This window comes from Megascapheus bottae, chromosome 14 (assembly GCF_031878675.1).
Source record: "Megascapheus bottae isolate mThoBot1 chromosome 14, mThoBot2.hap1, whole genome shotgun sequence".
In the NCBI taxonomy this organism is placed as follows: Eukaryota; Metazoa; Chordata; class Mammalia; order Rodentia; family Geomyidae; genus Megascapheus; species Megascapheus bottae.
Window position 1 is genome coordinate 379,558 of NC_143522.1, and position 21,845 is coordinate 401,402.

Here is a 21,845-nt window from a genome sequence, read left to right on the forward strand (position 1 = left end):
GAAAGTCTTTAAGACATGTGGTATTTCTTTATACAAGTCTACTACTTCTTCCTACAGAGTAAGTGATGGAATTTCTCATTTCACTTGGAACTTCCAATCATAGTGAACCAGATGTTTTAGAAGGTGGGAAGGGAAGCTGAATTCTAAAGATAAGCTGCACATTACCAAAGTCACTAGAAAATGTAAGCTCTGGTTTACCAGAGCGAACTCTTACTAAAATTTGCTTTTGAATAAAGCCTCAAGTCCATTTTCATCTTAGTTAACAAGTTTGAATTATTTACTTTTGAACTATTTACAATTTCACCTACATTACCATGATTTTTTTTTTTTGCCAGTCCAGGGCTTGAGCTCAGGGCCTGGGCACTGTCTTTGGACTTTCTCAAGGCTAGAGCTCTACCACTGGACCCTCAGCACCACTTCAGGCTTTTTTCTATGTATGTGGTACCAAGGAATTGAACCCGGGTCTTCATGAGTGCTAGGCAAGCACTTTACCACAAGGCCAAACTCCTGGCTCCCATAAATCTTTTTTTTAATTCAAAAAAATTATAATTTTATAATCTGCTCCTGTGAGTTTTCAGTATAATAAACTTTCAGTGTAATAAACAGCATACAACTTTTTTGATAATATATGTAGATTTAGAAGGAGGAAGTAGTAATTCATAGTTCAGTTTATAGTTCCAAAGATTTCTGGATTCTCCTAAATGTTGAACAGTAGAAATGAAGGAATTGAAAGGAAGATAAAACATAGCCTTCTCTGTCTCTGGAATTTTGTTTTTATTCTTCTCTCAGCTCTTTTGCTCATGGCTGGCACTTGTACCACTTTGAGCCACTGCTCCATTTCCAGTTTGGGGACTTTTTCTACCTGGGCTGCCTGGCTTTGAACCACAATCCTCAGATCTCAGCCTCCTGAGTAGTTAGGATTACAGGACTGGGCCACTGGCACCTGGCTAATCTTCTGCCAGAGCAGAAATGGGATTCTATTGCTTGCAATCAACAGGATCCAAAATGATTCATTTTCCAAAGCTCTCTTCCCTAGTAACAGAAATGCAATAAAGTATACCATATGATAAAATGAAAACTTATCCTACATAACAGATCTGTCTACAAGATAGTACATAATTACCATGTTACAACAAAGGACGTTCCTCCCATGAATTTAATCTGTGTCATCTTGAAAACTAGTAGCTGAATTTTCTGGTGGGTTTTGGTTCTAGACATAAAATATCTGCTAGAAACTTTCCTACGCAACTGAGATTATTTTGGGGGGTTCTATGCATGAAAAATCAATTTGAGAGACCTAATATGTAAATAAAACAAGAGAGTTGGATGTAAGTCCTAATACAGAAAGAGGATATTAATGGAAAAACCAGCAAAAATCCAAATAAAGTCTGGAGTTTTATTAATAACAACACGCTAATGTCTAATGTAGCTTTCTTAGTTTTGACACATGAACCACAGCAATGTAAAATGTTAATAATGTGAGAAACGGGGGGAAGGATAATCAAGGGCTCTGTATTATCTTTGAAGCTTTCTATAAGCCTAAAATACATTGTCCACAAAAAATGTTTCTTTTAGGAAAAAAGTCTACTTGATATCTTTTTTTCCCATATATATATATATATATATATATTTTTTTTTTTTTTTGCCAGTCCTGGGATTAAGCTCAGGGCCTGAGCACTGTCCTTGGATTTTTCTCAAGGCTAGAACTCTACCACTTGATCCTCAGCACCACTTCTGGCTTTTTCTAAGTATGTGGTACCAAGGAATCGAATCCACGTCTTCATGCATGCTAGGCAAGCACTCTACAAACTCCCGGCCCCCATATATTTTTTATTGTAATTAATAGAAGGGTTACATTATATTCACCAGATAAAAGGTGCATTACTTCACAAACATTGATACCCTTTCTCATGTCTTGGTCCCCATTTCCCTCTCTACTTGATATCTTAATAACTCACTCAACAAAATGATTTGGAGTGTGCAGGCACTGTTCTCTGTGTTAGACACATTGTTGAACATAACATATGCATCCCTTCCCTTAGGAAACTAAATGTCTAGTGGGCAGAGGAGACATTAAGCACTCACAAGAATGAACATAACTTGTCACTGGAACCAGCAGTGAGTGCTATATTACCCATGGTTCGATAGAGGTGTAAAGCAGGAAAGCCTCTATGAGGCAATGGCACTTAATATAAAACCTGATAGATGATAAGGAGCCAGCCAGGTAATAGCACAAGGAAGAGCAAAGAGCTAATTCATCAGTCTGGAAGAATGGCAAGGCCTTGAGTCGGTGCCAGGATGACCTAAACATAATGAGGGCATGGAAGAACAAACCATGTAAGAAACTGTGGGGTGGGTTCAGAGAAAGTCTAATTGTTTTCCTAAGAGATACATAAACCACTGGAGTCTCTAACCAGCAGAAGAACATGATTAAATAAATGCTCTTAAAAATCACCAGGTTTGGGGCTGGGAGTTTGGCCTAGTGGTAGAGTGCTTGCCTAGCATGCACGAAGACCCGGGTTCGATTCCTCGGTATCACATACATAGAAAAAAGCCAGAAGTGGTGCTGAGGCTCAAGTGGTAGAGCTCTGGCCTTGAGAAAGTCCAAGGACAGTGCTCAGGCCCTGAGCTCAAGCCCAGGACTGGCAAAAAAAAATCACCAGGTTCAGTGGCACATAACTGTCATGCCAGCAAACTGGAGACTGAAGGGGGAGGATCAAAAGTTGAGGGCTAGCCTGGGATACAGAGAAAGACTTTTAAGACAGGAACCATGACAGCTAAGTGGATATAAAATAGAATGAGCAAGATAAGCAGCATCAGTTTCAGGTATTTAAAACATCCCAGAGAATTTTTTTAAGAAACAATAGAGTTCTCAGCTTCCAAATATCTTTGTTCAAAGATCACTCTGGGAGTGATATTGTCATTTTAGATGGATACATCACTTTCCTAGAATCTGCCACCATAGTAACTCCAGTCGGGAAGATGTACTCCAAATGATTCCAGCTCACCCAGTCTGTAATATCTTCTCCAGTATGTCTATAATTAGATAGAGGTGTGAACAAAAAGTTTAGGATTACCAGAAGCTCATGACTTAGAGCTTAGGAAAGTATCAACAGCATCAACTGACAGTCCCTAACATCCTTAGGGACTCTCAACTTTCATATGGCAAAAAGAATTCTCAGCGTGTCCGGTTTCCAGGACCAGAAAAATCATTATTGACATCTCATGGGTGCCATCTTGGCAGTAGCCTAGGTCTAAATATAGCAAATCCCAGACTACTGCAGAGTAGCGTAATTTTCAATCTCTGTTTAAAATATACAATGTTAAATGTCATTCTCCATTACTGCTCGCTGAGTCTGGAGGAACCTGTGTGTTGCCCTCTCTGACCTAGAAAAAGAAATATGTTTTCCAAACTTGATGTAACCAATGGTACCTCAATAAAGCTTAATAAGCAGTCTTCTGGGTTGTTTGGGAACTCTTAAATGAAGCTCCCTAGAATCATATTCTGAAATAGATACCTGGATTTTTCTCCATTTGCAGGATTACACAGTGTCAATAACTTCACTACACTTTGGCTGGATCTTCTTAGAATGATAAAGACCAGAAGAAATCAAAGGCTGACTCTTGATGGAAGCCTATCATTCAATATAAAAAAATAGACAAAGCTTTGCGAACAAACCAAATAAATGGTTTTCCAGACAACTGCTTCTTTTCACTGGAAACTGCCCCTCCCTGAAACATACCACTTAGTAGTCCATAAGGGGGCAGAAGAAAGCCTTAAGCAGCCATTCCTGGATAACTTGACCCTGCCCAAACTACCAGTCAATATGATCAAAATTATGCATGTGACCTAAATTGGACCAGGAGTCTCTTTCCCTAGGAATCTGGATTTAGAAGTAAGAGAGTCTTGCTCAATCTGTCTGCTCTCTTGAATAGAGGACACATAAACACTGGAACTGCTGGCAGTAACTATTTTTGCCCATTTGGACAAGGAAACAGAGAAAGCCAGTCTGCACCAAGAGACAAGAATGGAGAATATGTACCAGAATAAAAGAGAAATAGGGCCTCTGGTTTCTCTTGCCATAATCCACTACCTGACTCAGGCTTACAGGAGTCTGTCACTGCCCTTAACCCACGAGAGACTCCCCAAAACCCTCTGATAGCTTCCATTTGGCTTAAGACAGTTCAAGTGAAATCCTATGGCTAGGATCTGGATAAGCCATGGCAAACACTCCAGGTCACTTCATTGTGTTTAGTCTCAAGTAATTGAGAACCAGCATGCTCAAATTCTTTAAGCCAAGATCTCTGAAAGGAGAATTCAATTCCAGCTTCTCAGGCAAATAAATGACAATAAATAAAAAGAGCTTATCTTGAAATGTTAAGTGTATATGGGGGGAAGGGGGAGCAGGGTACTAACTGTATGTTTATAAAAGTTATGGCTAAGCTATGGTTTATACCTGTCTGTGAATCAGAAAATAAATTCCTGTATGCATAGGAAGTTTGATAGAAATGAAGCAAAATAACAAGTTATGTTACAGTGATAAATTATTGACTTTGTATTCATGTTACCTCATAAATTTTGTTTTATATTCCTCTCTTTCTGTAAGTAATTAAATGCTTTATAACTTTAGAACACTATAACTGTAAAAGCTATAGAAATATGTAAATGTGTTTGTAATATAATGATACATATTTTAAAGTAGAACATAAAACAGCCTGTATATATATACACACACAGATATATATATATGCAGCTAAAAGAAACAACTATCCTTTTAGCACTCCAAATGTGAAAAGAACAATGCTACTTCCAATAGACCATTACCTCATTAGCTCTCAGCCACCACTTCCTCTGCTTCTGGTTGCCTTCTTTATCTCTTCTTCACCCCATTCCACCCCAAGCTTCTTTTAGCATTCTTCTTTCCTCCTCCCCATTTTAGTGCCTGAGTTCCTATCTATGCAGACATACAACCCATCATATTGCTCATTGGCTCTAGACTGACACCCCTCCTGTGGACTTATCTGTAGGCTCCTGATGAGTGACCTCAGACTCATTTTAAAGAAACTATCCTTGGGAGCAATCTAGGTTAGGACTCATTATTGTTACAGCACCAGACATACAAGGAATAGGTAGAGTGGAAAGCAAAGTCTCACAGTCAGATTCAGTTTCAGGTCAATCTGGGCTACAGCATGAGATCCTATCTAAATAACAAGAGCAACAAAAATTAATTAAAACCCTTTATACTACGAATGTACCTGATTTGTCACATGAGTATAAAAGAACAACTTCAATATTACATGTCAAAGAAACTAACTTATAATTTCACAAAATACTACCCATCATAAAGAAGTATAAATTGTGTTTTCAGGATGCCAACAGAATATAAGCAAGAACAAATATTCACTGCATTTATCTCACTAGACAGACACAATTTCATAACTTGTGGGTAGAGTGTTTAAGCGTTGCATTGTTGTATCATGAAGACTAATAGTAATCTCTTCAAAAGAGAAAGAGTAAAATCTCATTTTCATCTTAGGATTCTAATGAATATATACTGCTCTATATTGTTTGTTTGTGCATGTGTGCTTATGCTGGTTCTAGGGCTTGAACTCAGGACCTGGGCACTGTCCCTGAGTGATTTTGCTCAAATCTAGTGCTCTATCATCATTTAAGCCACAGCTCTGCTTTAGGCAGTTAATAGAAATCAGAGTCTCATGGGCTTTCGTGCCTGAGCAACTTAGAGGCATGATTCTCAGATCTCAGCTTCCTAAGTAGTGGCTCATAATTACAAGTGTGAGCTACTGACACCCAGCTTGCTCTGCACTGCTTCCCCCTCACTCAAACACACAAAACAGCCTGAACAAATATGGACACATAAATGCAGAAGTTACAACAAGGCAGGTAAAAGAATCATAAAATATAATGTGGGGTATTCTCATTCTGGGAATAAGAATATCTGTTTGGTACCATCATTACTGGAATTTTCTTCTTTCCTGTCCATCACTACCACCAGGTACTCTTTCTTCTTCTGTGTGAAAATAATTAACACTCCACTTTCTCCAAAAGAAACAGAAATAACTCATTCATCAGTACAACAGACGTATCTGCACATCAGGGTATACCAGACATGTTGCCTAAGCTGAAAATCAAGGAAGATGAATTCCTTACCCTCTCCAGTTGCTGTGGGCAAGACAGTCTTGTAGAAAGCATACAGCCCAAAATAGTGTGTTATGTGCTGGAGCAGAGGTGAGCACACAGCATTAGGGTGGCACAGAGGGAGGATTAACCCAGCCTGGGGACATGGGGAGGCTTTGCAGAGGACAGCGCATTTAAACTGAGACTGTAAAGATAAACAGGCAATCTCCACAGAGCAGAAGGACACACAGAGAAAGGGAGCATTTGGGCCAAGGTGTAGTAAGGCACAGAGAAAAGCACACAGAAATCAGAGTATTAATAAAACCACGTGCTGTTTCTTGATGAGAGTATGACATCATCTGGGATATGAGACTACAAAGAAAAGTTGGGACTAAAAACTACAACTTGTAATTGTTAGATAAATATATGTGTGTTGTGTATGTAAAAAATATGCACACATTAAAATACATTTTTAAATATATAGACCAAGGATAAAAAAGACTAAACATTAATCACCACTGGGTGGTAGAATTATGAATAATTTTACTTTAATCTCTCTTTGCTTCTCTACCTTCCAGATTTTCTGCATTAAGCAGGTATTATTCGGTAATTATGGATGGAGAGGGATATGTGTACAAAAATAGAACTATGTAAGCTGGGCTCAAATTTTGTTATGCTAAGGAATTTGGACTTTGTTACACAGAAAATGAAAATTTATTCCAGGTACTCCATCAGGATCTGAGATAAGCAAGTTTGCACTTTAGAGAAGTAAATATTAAGTCACAAAAGCTAGTCTGGAAGAACTTAAGGCTGGCAAAAGATGGACAAGGCTAAGAGACTGACAGAAGAGAGACAAAGCATCTGGGTTGGACAGAATTAGATTGGAGTTGTTAAATCTGACATAGGCAACCAGTTGCATACAGATATTGGAAATGGAAAGGGATAACAAAAGGAAAAGAAAACTAGTAAGAACTTGGTTTTTTTTTTATGTGTGACACTCCTGGAGGGGCAGTGGGGCATTCAAGTAGAAATGCTAGTAGGAAGTTGTCATAGGAAGAGTCATAGACTGAATGTGGCCGCTCAGGGAAAGCAGAAAGTGAAAAGAACCTTGAGAAATGCCTGATCGTGATCCTTACAGCACTCCATAGAGCCAAAGAGCCCCCCTTCCCAGTTTTTAATCAACACATGATTTTTATACATGTTTATGAGGTACAATGCAATATTTTGATCCATGAACACATTGTGTATTGATGAACTCAGGGTATGATGTGTTTATGGTAAAGTATATTCAATTTCCTGCCTTTAGAAGTAGATACAGTATCCTTTGGAGAAGGGTTAGGCCAGACTTGGTAACAGAGAAAGGAAGGAAGTTTTACTATAAAATTTGTTGTCACAAAAATCTGGTTACTAATGGGGTAGAGAAAAAAATGACGCACACATAAACCAATGGCATACAAAAACCAGCAAAATCTGACAACTATCTGAGGCCAAAGATGGAGTTACCAGGCTGGGAATGTGGCTTAGTGGTAGAGTGCTTGCCTAGCACGCATGAAACCCTGGCTCGAGTCCTCAGCACCACATACACAGAAAAAAGCCAGAAGCACACTCTAGCTCAATTGACAGAGTGCTAACCTTGACCAAGAGAAGCTCAGAGATGGTGCTCAGGGGCCATGATTTCAAGCCCCAGGACTGGCAGAGAGAGAGAGAGAGAGAGAGAGAGAGAGAGAGAGAGAGAGGAGAGAGAGAGAGAGAGAGAGAGAGAGAGAGAGAGAGAGAGAGAGAGAGAGAGAGAGAGAGAGAGAGAGAGAGAGAGAGAGAGAGAGAGAGAGAGAGAGAGAGAGACAGAGAGAGAGAGAGAGAGACAGAGAGAGAGAGAGAGAGAGACAGAGAGAGAGACAGAGAGAGAGAGAGACAGAGAGAGAGACAGAGAGAGAGAGACAGAGAGACAGAGAGAGAGAGACAGAGAGAGAGAGAGAGAGAGAGAGAGAGGAAGAGAGAGAGGAAGAGAGAGGGAGAGGGAGAGGGAGAGGGAGAGGGAGAGGGAGAGAGAGAGAGAGAGGGAGAGCAGAGAGAGAGAGAGAGAGAGAGAGAGAGAGAGAGAGAGAGAGAGAGGACAGAGGACAGAGAGAGAGAGAGAGAGAGAGACAGAGAGAGAGAGAGAGAGAGAGAGAGAGAGACAGAGAGAGAGAGAGAGAGAGAGAGAGAGAGAGGGAGGGAGAGAGAGAGAGAGAGAGACAAGACAGTTCCAGAGTTTACCAAGGATTGTCATTAGAGGGCAGGACTTTTTCTGAATGTTGACATTGACTCTAATCTTCCTTTTTTTATAGAAGAAAAGAAGGGAGGGAAGGAGGGAGGGATGACGGGAAGGAGTGAGAGGAAGGGTAGGAAGGGAGAGGGGAGGAAGAAACCTGCTATTTACAAAGAGATGCCCCAAGCCTCCAATCTCTAACACATTTCATATTACACTTTAACCTCTGTCTGACCCCCTAACTTCCAATAGTTCTGGATCCTACTGTGAACAACATCCTATTTCGTTTCTTCTCTGCTTATATAGGTTTAGGTTCATGGTCAATCGTATACTACTTCCCTATCCACAACTCTTTTACCCTAATTATTTTACAACCATTGAGTAATTTGCACCTCTGGTTAAGTCCTTCTCATCACTTGCACTGTGGCTTTGTTGTGTCCATGGAGAAAATGATGGATTGACTGCTGAGCCCTGCAGCTCCCAGACCTCTTCCGCTCACTGACTCTCCTATTATTATAACCGTTCACGCATTCCCTCTGTTCCAACTGCGCCTCTTTCCATCAATCCTTACCCTCAGCTGATCACTTTGCTATTTACTTTGGGAAAACTAAAGCCACCAGAAGACAACCTCAACAGCTTTCCATGATGCCAAACACCCCACTTCCACACCTCCCCCTCCCCCACAGCCATTGATGTTCCTATGGAAAAAGCCCTGTTCATAAATATTTCTTGGGCTCTAGACTCCATATCCTACTTCCCTGGTATCACTCGTTCTTAACTTTCTGCTGAGTCATTTAACTTTGCATGAAACAATTTATTTCTCATGTCTTTAAAAAGAAAAAAAATAACTTTCCTGATTCTATTACCTTCCTTTCCTTTTCTCCGCTCTGCACAACTTAGTGACCACAGAATAAACATCTACACTCGATTGCCAATTCCTCTCCCTAGTCCTTTTAAATACATTCTAGTGCATGCCTTCCACCCTATCTGCTCTTATCAATCTGCTTAACAAGTCACCAAAGACCCTCCTTTGTCAAGCCCAAGCTTAGATATTAGGCTTCCTAGCATTTGACTTTTTAATAGTGTTGGGCTCTTCTGATGCCTTGCCCTTGAAACTCTTTCTGCTCTGCATTTCGGATAATCACATGCTCCTGGTTTTCCTAATGCTTCCCTGGAACTCCTACTTGGTCTCCTTTAATGATTTTTTTTCCTCTTTTGCCTAAACTCTTAATGTCAGTGCCCCACACTTCACCTTTGCCTCTCTTGTTTTCTCTCTCTATAATTACTCCTTGAAGATCTCATCCAGTGTCCAGCTTTAAATGCCATCAACATGTTGGAAAACCCCTAACCCATATTTCCAATCAGACATCTATGAACTCTAAGACTTCTCTAAATCTCTAAGACAATCCAACATTGTGAGAAGGACTGGGAGTGTGGCTTAGTGGTAGAATGCTTGCCTAGAAGTCATGAGGCCCTTGGTTTGATTCTTTAGTACCATGTAAACATCAAAAAAAAAGCCAGAAGTGGCACTGTGGCTCAAGTGGTAGAGCTTTGAGCAAAAGAAGCTCAGGGACAGTGCCCAGACCCTTAGTTCAAGTCCCAGGACTGACAAAAAAAACATTGTTAGACTCTTTTTCTTTCTTCCTTCCTTCCTTTCTTCCTTCCTAAAGTCCCAGGACTGACAAAAAAAAAAAACTAACTAACATTGTTAGAATCTTTTTCTTCCTTCCTTCCTTCCTTTCTTTCTTTTCTTCTGGCATGGGGCTTGAACTCAAAGTCTGAGTGCTGTCCCTGAGCTTTTGTGCTCAAGGCTAACATTCTATTACGTGAGCCATCGCTCTATTTCCTGCTTTTGGGTGGTAAATGGAAGATAAGAGTCTCTCAGACCTTCCTGCCCTGCCTGGCAATCCTCAGAATTCAGCTTCTGAGTTTCTCTACCTTGAAGCCTTCCATCTTACACTGAACTTGGGTCTCTTGCTAATACTGCATTCAGGCTATCAAGAATCCCTATTGGGGAAGTGGCGCTGTGGCTCTGGTGGTAGAGTGATAGCATTGAGCTGAAGAGCTCAGGAACAGCATCCAGGCCCAGAGTTCTAGTCCCACAACTGACAAAAAATCTCTATTGGCTCTAATTGCAAATACATCCAGAATTTGATCACATATCACCACTTCCGTTGTTATCCCTTAAACTGACATCAGCTCTCCCGTAGGTTATAAATAAATAACTCAAGCTAGCCACTAAGCATTGATCATCTTGGAACCCTGGTTGTGTGTGTGTGTGTGTGTGTGTGTGTGTGTGTGTGTGCGCGTGTGTGTAAACTGTTCACTAAATTGAACAAGATTTTTGAAGTGTCTTAGTGGGCCATAAAAGTAACTTCACTTCTCTGCATCCTGTTACAATATTTTTCCCAGCCATACAAGAAGTTGCTCTGGACAAGATGTAAGCTTAGCAGCAAGATATACTACTACAAGACTGATCTTCCATGCAATTTTCTTATAGGTGGGTCTCATCTACTTCCAAAAAGGTAAAAGGCATAGATGGCTCAATCCTTAAAGTCTCATGGGTGACAGGCAGGCAAATCACTATCACGCATTCAACACTATAGCTTTTTCCTAAATATATTCTTCCAGACTTTCCCCAAGCTGTTGCTCATTTCTGGTAGTAGCTAAATCAATTGACCATATTGTACTAGTTTACTTCAATGTGTTTGTTTACTAGTTGAAGCCTGCATTAAGAGCAGGATTATTTCATGGTGCTTGGTTGCTTGGCCCTCTTCCAACTCTCTCCTCTGCCAGTCTCTCACTGTGAAAAAATGGCAATCTCTCTCTGCATCAGCGTGAATGTCTTCAGAGACATTTAACTCTATCTCTGAATTCTCTATTCTTGTGAGATTCTCTGTATTCATTGTTTGAACTCCATGGCCTGAATTTAAGCAATCACCATCACACACACACACACACACACACACACACACACACACACACACACACACAAAATGATGCCAAATGCATCTTTATTCCTTTTAGCTTCCAATCACAGCCTTGGCCAAAGCTTTTCCCTTTCTTTGTCCTGCTATTGTGTTGCAAATGAAACATGTGCAGCTCTTTGAGCAAACACAAAAATAAGAAAGGAACATGTTCTTATCTAAAATGTCCCTTTTCCAGTTTTCTTTCTGATTGTTCTCATTAAATAAAAATCATAAAAATTATAATAAACTATCCTGAGGTCTGTGCCCTTTCTCTCTCTTCCTCTCCCTCTCCCTCCCCCCCTCTCTCTGACTAAATTCCACAGTTTTTAGTTAAAATATTTAAAGGTGAAATTCAAGTAGTTTCCTCAAGATCTGTCAGTGCTTTTATGTAAGTATACTGGCTTAAAGAAGATAGACACTTTTGAACAATAAAAAGGGGAAAAAGAAAAACTTTTTGAGGCTATAATACAAAGACTTCAAAGAGCATGCCACAGTGTGTTATTTTCTTCCCAGAAAATTTCTACCACTATCTAATTACTTTTGTATGGGAAAAAAATGAATAATGTAAGCCTCTACTGCTAAAAATCCGCTAGAAAGAGCCCATCCAAAGCCGAAGCCCTTTCCTGAAAACCAAATGAAATATTAAACTCGAAAATATCTGTGTGAGAAAGGCCCACGAAACAAAGCTGCTAAATTATTATTCAACAGAGGGCGAACATAGCAGGGAACAAAGTTACATGGTGGGGCGAGGGGGAGTGATTTCTCATTTATAGGTGAAGCTTGGGGGGTCCACTAACTTCCCTGAGCCTGTTATGTTGATGGCACCCCCAAAATGCAGATAGGCTTCGAATGCAGATAGGCTTCGGGTAGCTTCTAATGCTGCTTTTAAAAAAAAAAAAAAAAAAGCGCGACAGTCACAAAGAATAATAATTAAGTCCTTTCTATTGAGACAGAAATGAACTGATAAAGTGAAATGCAAAGGCGAAATCCCACCACCTGCATGGAAACCCAATCACAGCGACTCCCCACGGGTCACGAGAAAAATCGAGCTTCCCACATCGGTACCTGGCAGACCAAATCCCAATAAATGGAGCCCTGGGGTTTGGGTGTTGGGAGCGGAGGAGGGGGGCGGGCAGCCCAGCGCCCCAGGTCGCCCTCCCCCCTGGAAATATGCACATCCTCCCTGCCAGGCTGCGCCTCTCCGCGGGGAGAAAGCGGGGTTCGGGTGGGCATCTCCGGCTCGCCGGGCCGCGTCTCCCCCTCTCCCTCCGCCCGTCCTTTGCGCTCCCAGCTGGGGAAAGCTGAGCGGGCGCTGCACCCTGGCCCAGGAGGAGAGCGACCCCCGCGCGACCCGGCTCCACCACCCCGTGGGAATCAGTCGACCCGGCCGGGCAGGCGACCCCACGTCTAGGCCCCCGCCCCCCCCCCCCTGCCCGCGGCGCGCACCGTGCCCGACACCCAGTAGGGCTTTTCGGGGTGTGCTCGCCCTGGGGCTGCCCGTCCGCGAGCGGAACAGCCATGTTCGCCTTCCTCCCCGGCGTCCATCCGCGCGCGGGGTGACCGGCCGACGGCGGGCCAGGCGCCCGCGCCCCAGGGGGCCCTGCCACTGCTCCCCAAACTCCTGCTCCACACCGGTCCGGAGACCCAGCACCACGGACAGCTGGCACTACACTTTCTCCTCCCCGCCCCAACCCCCCCCCCCCGCTCCGCCGCCGATCCCGAGGCCGGGATGGCGGCGTGGGCAGCGCGGGCTGGGCTGCAGGTGTCCGCACCGTGCGCCCCCCGAGGCCCCGCCGCACCCCAGCCCGCCCGCCCGCCTGCCCTCCCCGCCCGGGCGCCGCAGCCCCGCCAATGCCGCCGCCGCCGCCGCCGCCGCCGTCGCTTACTTTTCTGGCTGGAGTAACCCGGGTAGTAGCCATAGTAGCCCGTGATCCGCAGGATTCGGTCTTCGATGGTGGCCACCCCGTTGGGGGCCGCTTTGACGTCCATAGAGAGCGCGGGGCGGCGGCTCCCGGCGCGGCGCGGGGCCGGGGAGCCGGTGCAGGTGTCGTCGCCGCCGCCGCCGCCTCTGCCGGCGCTGAGGCTGCAGCTCCGGCTCCCGCGCCCCGGCTCTGACTCCACCGCCCGGCGCAGCTCCGGCTTCGCATCACCGCGGCGGCGGCGGCGGCGGCGGCCCCCACGCGGGCCCGCGTCTCCGTCAGCCTGGCGGCGATCCCGCCCGCCAGCGGCGCGAACAGCGCCCCCTCCCCTCCGACGCCCAGCGCGGGCAGCGCGGGGCCGGGCGCCCCACCCGGCCTGCTCTCCTCCGGAACCCTTGGGGGCCCCTTCCCACCCCACTCGAGGGAGGGATATGTGGTCCCCGGAGGCGGAGGGCAGGCGAGGCGTGCTGACTGTCCCCTGGGAGAGGCCCCCCCAGGCTTGATCCACCTTTGACGTCGGGACCACCTGGGATGGAAGATCAACCAGCCACCCCAGACCATCACACCGATCATCCGCTCCTGACTACTTATCCAGAGGATAATACTTTTATTTGGGGGGGGGGATTTCTGTTGTGAAGAAATCCCCAGCGAGGCCGGTGGAGAGGGTCTGTGGACGCAGATCTTAGGAGTTCAATCCCCTGGGTCTGGCAGTGCAAACGCACCCTGCGTCCTGCGGAGAAAAGAACCGGCATGTTCATTTTGCCAAATTCAAACGCTCGGAGGAAAGATGATTTCCCTCTTTTCTTTGCCAAAAAAATCAGAGGGGAAGGGGAGGCCTCTCACAGGATAGATAACGTGAGCACGTGCAAGTCCAGACACTCCATGCTGAGCAGGTCTTCGAGCTGGGTGATCAGAGAGAGAGAGACAGACAGACAGAGACAGGTAGACAGACAGACAGACAGACAGACAGACAGACAGACAGACAGACAGACAGACAGACAGAGACATGGAGAAAGTTTGATTCTTCGGTACTAAAGACACACTGGATTAGGGTGGTGAGCAGTGGAGATGATTCTTCCACTCATAGGTTGCATCACAGCCTCCTGGGGGACTCTGTAAAGTGTCATCTCTGGAAGGAAAGGGGTAGGTGGAGGTTTATCAGGTTAGAGATGCTCAACTTTCCAAGGAGGGTCAGTGTGATGCCTCTTGTCACATCCCTGTCGCGTTTCACATCTCTAAAGCTTAGGGAGGAAAAACAGAAACAAGAGCCCTTCTCCCGGGTCTCCAAGCCTTTCCTCTATCAAGCATGGACTTTTAGGAGGCAAGCAATGTACAAACTTCTTTTCTAAACACGAATGGAGTTTAAGAGTATGAAAAGGCAGGGTTAAATTCCACAACATGAGAACTGTTCTCATCTGGACAGAAAGGTCTAGCAAAGCGTCTTGAGAACAAGCGAGATCTGAGATGATTGTAGCTGGAAGGAGAAAAGCCAATTTCCTCCCACACCTGCTTTCTGAGTTAGGAAAGAAGAAAGGAATGGTGGAAGGAACAGAAAGGCCAAAGGGGCTAAAAGGAAAATGCACCCTTAATGCACTGGCAGCAAACTCAATATTTAAATTTAAAAAGAAAGAGTATGCCTGTCTACACTCTGCCCCCCCCCCACACCCTTGGAAGAAATTTTAGCACACATTTGTTGTATTATTTCTGTGGTCAACCTTACCTTAAATAAAGATGTTGCACACAGGATAATATAGCAGTGTCATTCGTTTAAAAGTGTCCTTTGGTTTAAAGTTTCTATAAAAATAAAATCTGTTCTTCATCTATTGTGTGTTTAATACAATTCATTATACTATACCACTTAGCATATTAATATACACATTTAGTAAGACAGAAATGAGAAAACAATTCGAACAAAAAACTCTAAATGTAACAAGAATGTTAAAGTGTGCAAACTTAAAAGGCAAGTGGCTTTGTCACATTGAAGTTTATAAATGGCCATAATCAATGTATTTTAAATATACAAAGCACTTAACTTACTGTATTGTTTCCTTCTTAGTTTTGCTTTGTTTTCAGAAATTTCCAGAGAAAGTGGGTAGGAATGCATTAACTGCAGCTAATCATTAATTTACATAATCAAAGCATTTTATGCCCAACAATCTATGGTAGAAGGGCAATCTTGAAGGTTGTTTTGTTTGTTTGTTTGTTTTGGGGTTTTTTTTTTTTTGGTGTGTTTCTTGATGATAGAGATCCAACCCAAACAATCTGGATTCTACCACCAAATAGCTCTGGAATCTATGTTTTCTAGACGATATTGATATACCTATAGATACAAACATAGGCATATCCTCAGAGTGACCTAGAAATAAAATCTTAACTAGCAGAGCATTTACAAATGTCTTTGCAATTATCAGTAACAGTATAGTTGAAATAGTAAATGCAAGTTGATGCTGTAATCTAGGACACATTTTTTAAATGGTAGGAAGCAAAATCCTACAGTTATAAATTGGTTAAAAAGTGACTAATTCACTTCTCTTCATGGCAGTATTTCATATGGACATTTCTCCTAGTAATTACAAATCATAATTCAGTTTACAAAAATTTGATTTATGTGCAACTCTTTAGAAAAAGCTGCAGTGCATTAAACTAAAGGCATCTGTGTAATTCCAAGTGAGTTGTGATATCTAGGATATATTTATTTCAGTTATCTGGTTAAGTCAGATTCAATATTTATTTTACTTGAGTACACAAAATCTATTGATGTTATTAAACACGTCAAATAATATGCAAAGTAATTCCTGTGTGATATGCCTTTCCAATTCTTTGCGTCTGATGTAAAAATAGCCATACGAAGTAATAACATTAAGAACCAAATATGATCACTGGTTATCAATTCCAAAGATACATGTCATAAACATGCCTTAAAATAACACATCATTCTTGACACTTTGGAAGGCTTAGTGGAATGAAATCTGGTTGCAGCTAGATTTCAGCAAACCTGGCTTGTTCCCACTTCTCATGGCAGGAGCCAGTCCCTTAATTTTTCAGATTCTCTGTTCATAGTTATTGATGACAGATGTCCAAGGAGAAGAAATGGTTTCTCTGGGAAATTAATGCAGTGTGCTTACCTCCTTGAAGAGTCAAGAATGTTTACACTTGGGTATTTGAGGGCAAATTTGCTTGTCCAATCTTCTGCACTGCTCACAAAGGTTTGACCCTGAATAATTTACACAGTGTTAGTGTTTTCAAAGCCAGGCAGCTGCCAGCCTACTAAGTTATAAGAAATGGAACCTGGGAAGGGGAAAAACATGGTCTTAATAATGCCATTTTTAAGGAAAGCTGTTTTGGATATTTGTTAGGACATCTACTGTCCCACTGGCCCTTTGGTTCCAATCTAAAGCAATCACAGGCATCTACCTTTCAGCTGAAAGGAAGTGAAGAACAAAACTTAGGGTGTCTGTCTAGGAAATCAGGGCAATGTTTGCTCTTCATTGACCTCCAGCCTAAATTCATCCCAGGACTATTTCTTTGGAAATGCATTTAATTCCTTTGTGGGAAGTCTTAAGTACTTTCAGCAAATATTTGAAATTTTAGAAGTCATTCATGCCCCGATTCCCTCATTTTCTCTCCATTTCTCTTTCCATTTCTGTTTTTCCTCTGTATCTCTTTATTTGAATCTCTCTCTCTCTCTCTCTCTCTCTCTCTCTCTCTCTCTCTCTCTCTCTCTCTTCTCTCTCTCTCTCTCTCTCTCTCTCTCTCTCTCTCTCTCTCTCAGTGTGTGTGTGTGTGTGTGTGTGTGTGTGTGTGTGTGTGTGTGTATGTCTGTGTATGTCTTCGTATTTGTCTCTGGCTCTATGTATATATGCCTATCTGTCTCTATTTCTGTCTTTCCCACTTTAGGATACTTTCCCTCTCCCTCAGTAATGTAGCATAGTGGTTTAGAGCAAAAACTTTAAAACAAGTCTGTCACAGGGCTCATATCTGATTTCATCATTTTCTAGCTATATAATCTTGAGTAAGTCTCATGAACTATGTCTGACACCATTTTCTCACCTTTAAAATAAGATTTTGAACTTAAGGTCTCATACTCACTTGATTTGATTGTGCTGCTAGTGCTCTACCACTTGAGTCATGTCTCCAGCCTTGCTTTTTTCTGGTTATTTTGAAGATAAAGTCTTGAAGATGTTTCTCTGGGGCTGACGTCAAGCTGCAATCCTCTGAATCCTAGCCTTCCGAAGCACCTAGAAGTACAGATAGATACAAACCACCAACAGGAACAGTGTTTCTACTGGACCTGATTCAGGAAATTACTGAAGATCATGAATTTTAGCTATTATTTTATTCTATTAATACATAGAAGACTCTGAGGTTACTTTTCCTCTATGGAATTGACTCACAATCTCCACTTCACAATATAGCACTGAAGGTTGAGTGAGATAACATATAAAAATATCTTGCCAAGTCCTGACACATAGGAGATGCAAAATAAACATTCCTTTTCTTCTTTCTACCTCACCCTTACTGTCTGTTCTGTATTACTTCAGTGAATTCACACAATCGCACTTCATTCACACCAGTAGGCAGTTTTGTTCACTGGTCTCCTTCAATCCTTCCAACCAAGACAGTGACCAGAGCCCAGTATGCCTGTGGAGCAGGTGAGTCTTAGAAAAGAAGAATTGTTCATTTTCTGTTCATTGAGGATACAGGAGAACAAGAAGAGTTTGCTTCCAAGTGGAATGGAAACAATGACTGGTGTGGGACCAGACATGTGGCTTGTGTCTAAGTCTAGCACTGGAGGCAGGGATGGGAGGGGGGGATAATTTCTGTCTCCAACTCAGTTCCTAGGGAGGAAAAACAGGGAGGACCAGGGGATGGCGCTCTTCAGGAAGCTAGTCAGTGAATGACTGGGCAACTCATCTTCAACAGAGACTGGTACCTCCCATCTTGGCCAAAGCAAAAGGAGCCCCAGCCCTAGATGGGGATCACATGTGGCTTGATTAATGTATGTTTCAATGTTCCCAGTGAGCTAAAATCTGTGGCATTTCCCTGGCACAAGAGTGTAGAGCTAGGGAGTGCCTCTAACACCGTGTGCATTTCTCACTTTTTTTTTCTTTACATATAGGAAATGGGAGCTCAGAGTAAGATTTTTCAGTCATGTAAAGCAAATAAAGATTTTCAAAATTCTTTCTGAACAGCTGTGTTGGTGGTTATACATTAAAACCTGCTACACAGTCATTTAACAAATAAGCCTTCCTGTAATTTAAATGTCTAAAAATGTTATATATGCCACAATGCTGTAATATCATGTCAGACATGATATTACATATTTGCAGGGTTTAACATAACATTAACTATTAAAAAAAAAACACTCACCAAGTATATTGGGTTAGTCGTTAGGATTATCTTGTTTGTTTTTGTGCCAATACTGGAGCTTGAACTCAGTGCCAGAACATTTTCCCTTAGCTATTTTTGTTTGCTCAAGACCAGTATTCTATCACTTACGCCACATCACTTCTGACATTTTGCTGGTTACTTGGAGATAAGTACCCCAGCTGGATTCTAACTGTAATCCTCAGATCTCAGCCTCCTGTATAGCTAGGATTACAGGTATAAGCCACTAGCGTCTGGCCATTAGTACTATTTGCCAAATATTTATGATCCTCCCCATTTAAGGCCTGGATGGCATTTCACCTCCTGCCCTCTTGTGGTTGTCTGAATCTATGCAATTGATTCTGGTTGTGAATGAAAAAAGGAAAAATCTCAAGCCAGGGGAGCTAATACAAGACAGAGTTCTTTTTCTCATGATCATCAACATTTAATATGATTTTGACAAGTAAAAAATAAAGTTAACAAAACATATTAAAGGAGTTTTGATTCCTTCCATAAATTTCACACTTAATTTACAAATCTTATTCTTTTTATTTGTTGTTTTCCAAAGGCATACTATGTATGTATTTAAGAATACACATCACTGGTGATATTTAACTGATTTATTGATAAATCATACCAAAGACAATATAAATTATTGAAAAGAAATGATTGAACTGAGCAGAAATCATAGAGAAATGTCCTAGCTTGTTGGAATGCATCAGTAAAACAAATACTTAAAAATAGATGATCACTCACATATTGAATGATAAACTATTGCCAAAAGCAATCCAAGAATGGCTTTGCGCCTTTTGTTTCAAAGATTGTTCATTTTCAGGCAATATGTTTTCAGTGTCCATGATACTGATCCACAGAATTTGTTCTTCAGATACCCTGACATAATACAGAAGATGGAAACAGGACATTCATCTTATTTTTTTCTTAACTTTCCAATGGGAGGAAACCTTCAAGTGAAGAGCTACAAACACTATATCAAACACTTTTTATGCTCCAGTTTACTTTCTCTTGACTCACTTTTGGAACTGCCAAATCTGTGTGGATTTCCATTGACTTCAAACAGTCCGCGGCTGACAGCCTCTCAGCCAGTGCCATGTACCTGTAGCCTCTGGCCCCAGGGCTTCCTTTCTGATGCTGAGACATGAAAGTGTGCCTGCTTTTGTAGCCTGAAAGTGCCAGGGACAGATGTAACAGTGGACAAAACTGTGATCATAGGAGATAAGAAGTGGCATGTAAATGCTTCTCTCTTCTATGCTAGATGCACTGCCCAGAGAAACTGTTGCTTATTTTGGCTCTAGGTCCCCTAATCAAGTCAACTAGTCAGTCTGAATGCTAAATCGTGTCCAGTTTAGTCTCATAAATATAGACACTACCTTTATCTAAAGGTATTTCTCTGAGAAGCCTTTCTTGATGACTCTGTACCCTCCCCAACCCTTCACATACCCCATCAAACCAGGGACCAGGAATTTCTTCAGGAGAGCACTTTCCTTGCACAACGCTCATTTAGAATGAGGAAAGGGAGGGTGAAGATTCTAAGTTGATGGCTCAGGTGCCTGTGGAACCCTATAAATCCTTTCCTGGACTCTAGACAATAGCTTCTCTTAGGTCCTTTCTTAGGACACTCAGATCAAATCTACACTTATCCCCCACCCTCCATGCGGCCTTTCCCGATTAGATTTACTCAGGTGACTTCCTCCCCTTTTTTATTCTGTTTCTCTGACTGTACCCTGGGTTCAGCAGACAAATGGGATGCTTATGATAGGCTCTGTGAAAGTAAACTGAAGCCCAAGACAGATTGTATTTTCCAGAGCTGTGTGACTTTCATTTCTAGAGTTTAGTGCCTGCTTATTTATCCAACTTGACACCCAGTTGCACTGAATTGTTACCTTTCATCTTCTGGAGGTGGTAGGGCAGAGAAATAAAGTTTGTGTTGTCAAATGAGTAGAAACACACATTGGATGCTCATGGAGGGAAGGAGTTGATTTAAGGCCTGGGCATTGTCCCTGAGTTTTTTGCTCAAGGCTGGCACTCTCCCTCTTGAGCCATACCTTCACTTCCAGCATTTTTGGTAGGTAATTGGAGTTAAGCGTTGCATAGCCTTTCCTGCTCAGGCTGGCTTTGAACCTCAGATCCTGGGATCCAGCCTCCTGAGTAACTCCAATTATAGATGTGAGCCACAGCACCTAGCCCTGAAAAGCCTTTTGAGACCTTGCATTATACTATATTTTATGCCATATCCTATTGGCCCAGAATGACAAAGTGGGAAAAAAATCAATTCTGCCTCTTCACGGGTTTACTAAAGTATGTCATTTCCAGAATCTACCGCATCTAACTGATGTAGTTCATGCCCAATGTCTTTAAGCTGACAGTTCAGAGATGATGAGAATACCTTTTCTGCAGAAAGTGACCTTTAATAGACATCCTTGATTCCAAATCAGCAAAGTAATCTTGCAATTGTGGTTTTGAAGAAGCTGAACTTCATTAAGCGAAATCTAGCATTAAAAGGTTATCTTTAACAATGAGATCTGGTTTAAATAGAAACTGCAGCCTTTTGCATGACATATAATTTTCCAAACCTTCTGACTTCAAAATGGGGAGTAAAAAAGCACACACACACCCAGACTGGGTCTGCAGAATATTGGTACAATCAAAGGCAGAACAAAGAAATGCAGTGAGTTTGACTCAGCAGGGCCATTCCCTCGCTCTTGATAAAAAGTGTAAACCTGGGAACTCAGGACATTCTCAGAGCTTACCTGCTGTGTGAGCATTTATCACAATGGATAGCAAAGATCTGATTTTTAGCTTCTTGGAGACACAAGTAAATCTACACTTTCTGTATATAATAGAGGACCTGACATTGGAGAAAGAGAGAGAGGAAGGAAATTCTCCTAGTGATTCAGATAAAGACTAAGCCAATATAACAACATCTGTGTCTCTTAAATGTCTATTTGTGACAAAACACTCCTATATTCTGCCAAATCAAAAATTTCAGAAGTGCTAGGTAAAAAAAAAATAAATCACTACTTCAAAACACAGAACACACAGTGGTTCCATTTAAATCAAAAGGAAGGAGCTAGTGATGATCAAGTTGTAATCTAGAGACCAAACTGAAAAATAAATATTTTTTCTTAGTAAATGATGAGAAACCCTAGATTAAAACAAAACAAAACAAAACACTTTTCAGGGCACCG

General features: G+C 42.1%; 1 protein-coding gene across 1 annotated transcript in view; it reads right to left on the reverse strand.

Annotated features, from left to right (window-relative positions):
* The window catches only part of Slc35f4 (solute carrier family 35 member F4), a 205,007-nt gene extending 191,665 nt beyond the window's left edge, over positions 1 to 13,342 (reverse strand). The window contains exon 1 of the mRNA XM_090344184.1: positions 13,240 to 13,342. Coding sequence (XP_090200310.1) covers positions 13,240 to 13,342 — 103 coding nt within the window. The remainder of the gene's footprint in view (positions 1 to 13,239) is intronic.
* Positions 13,343 to 21,845: the final 8,503 nt, after the last annotated feature.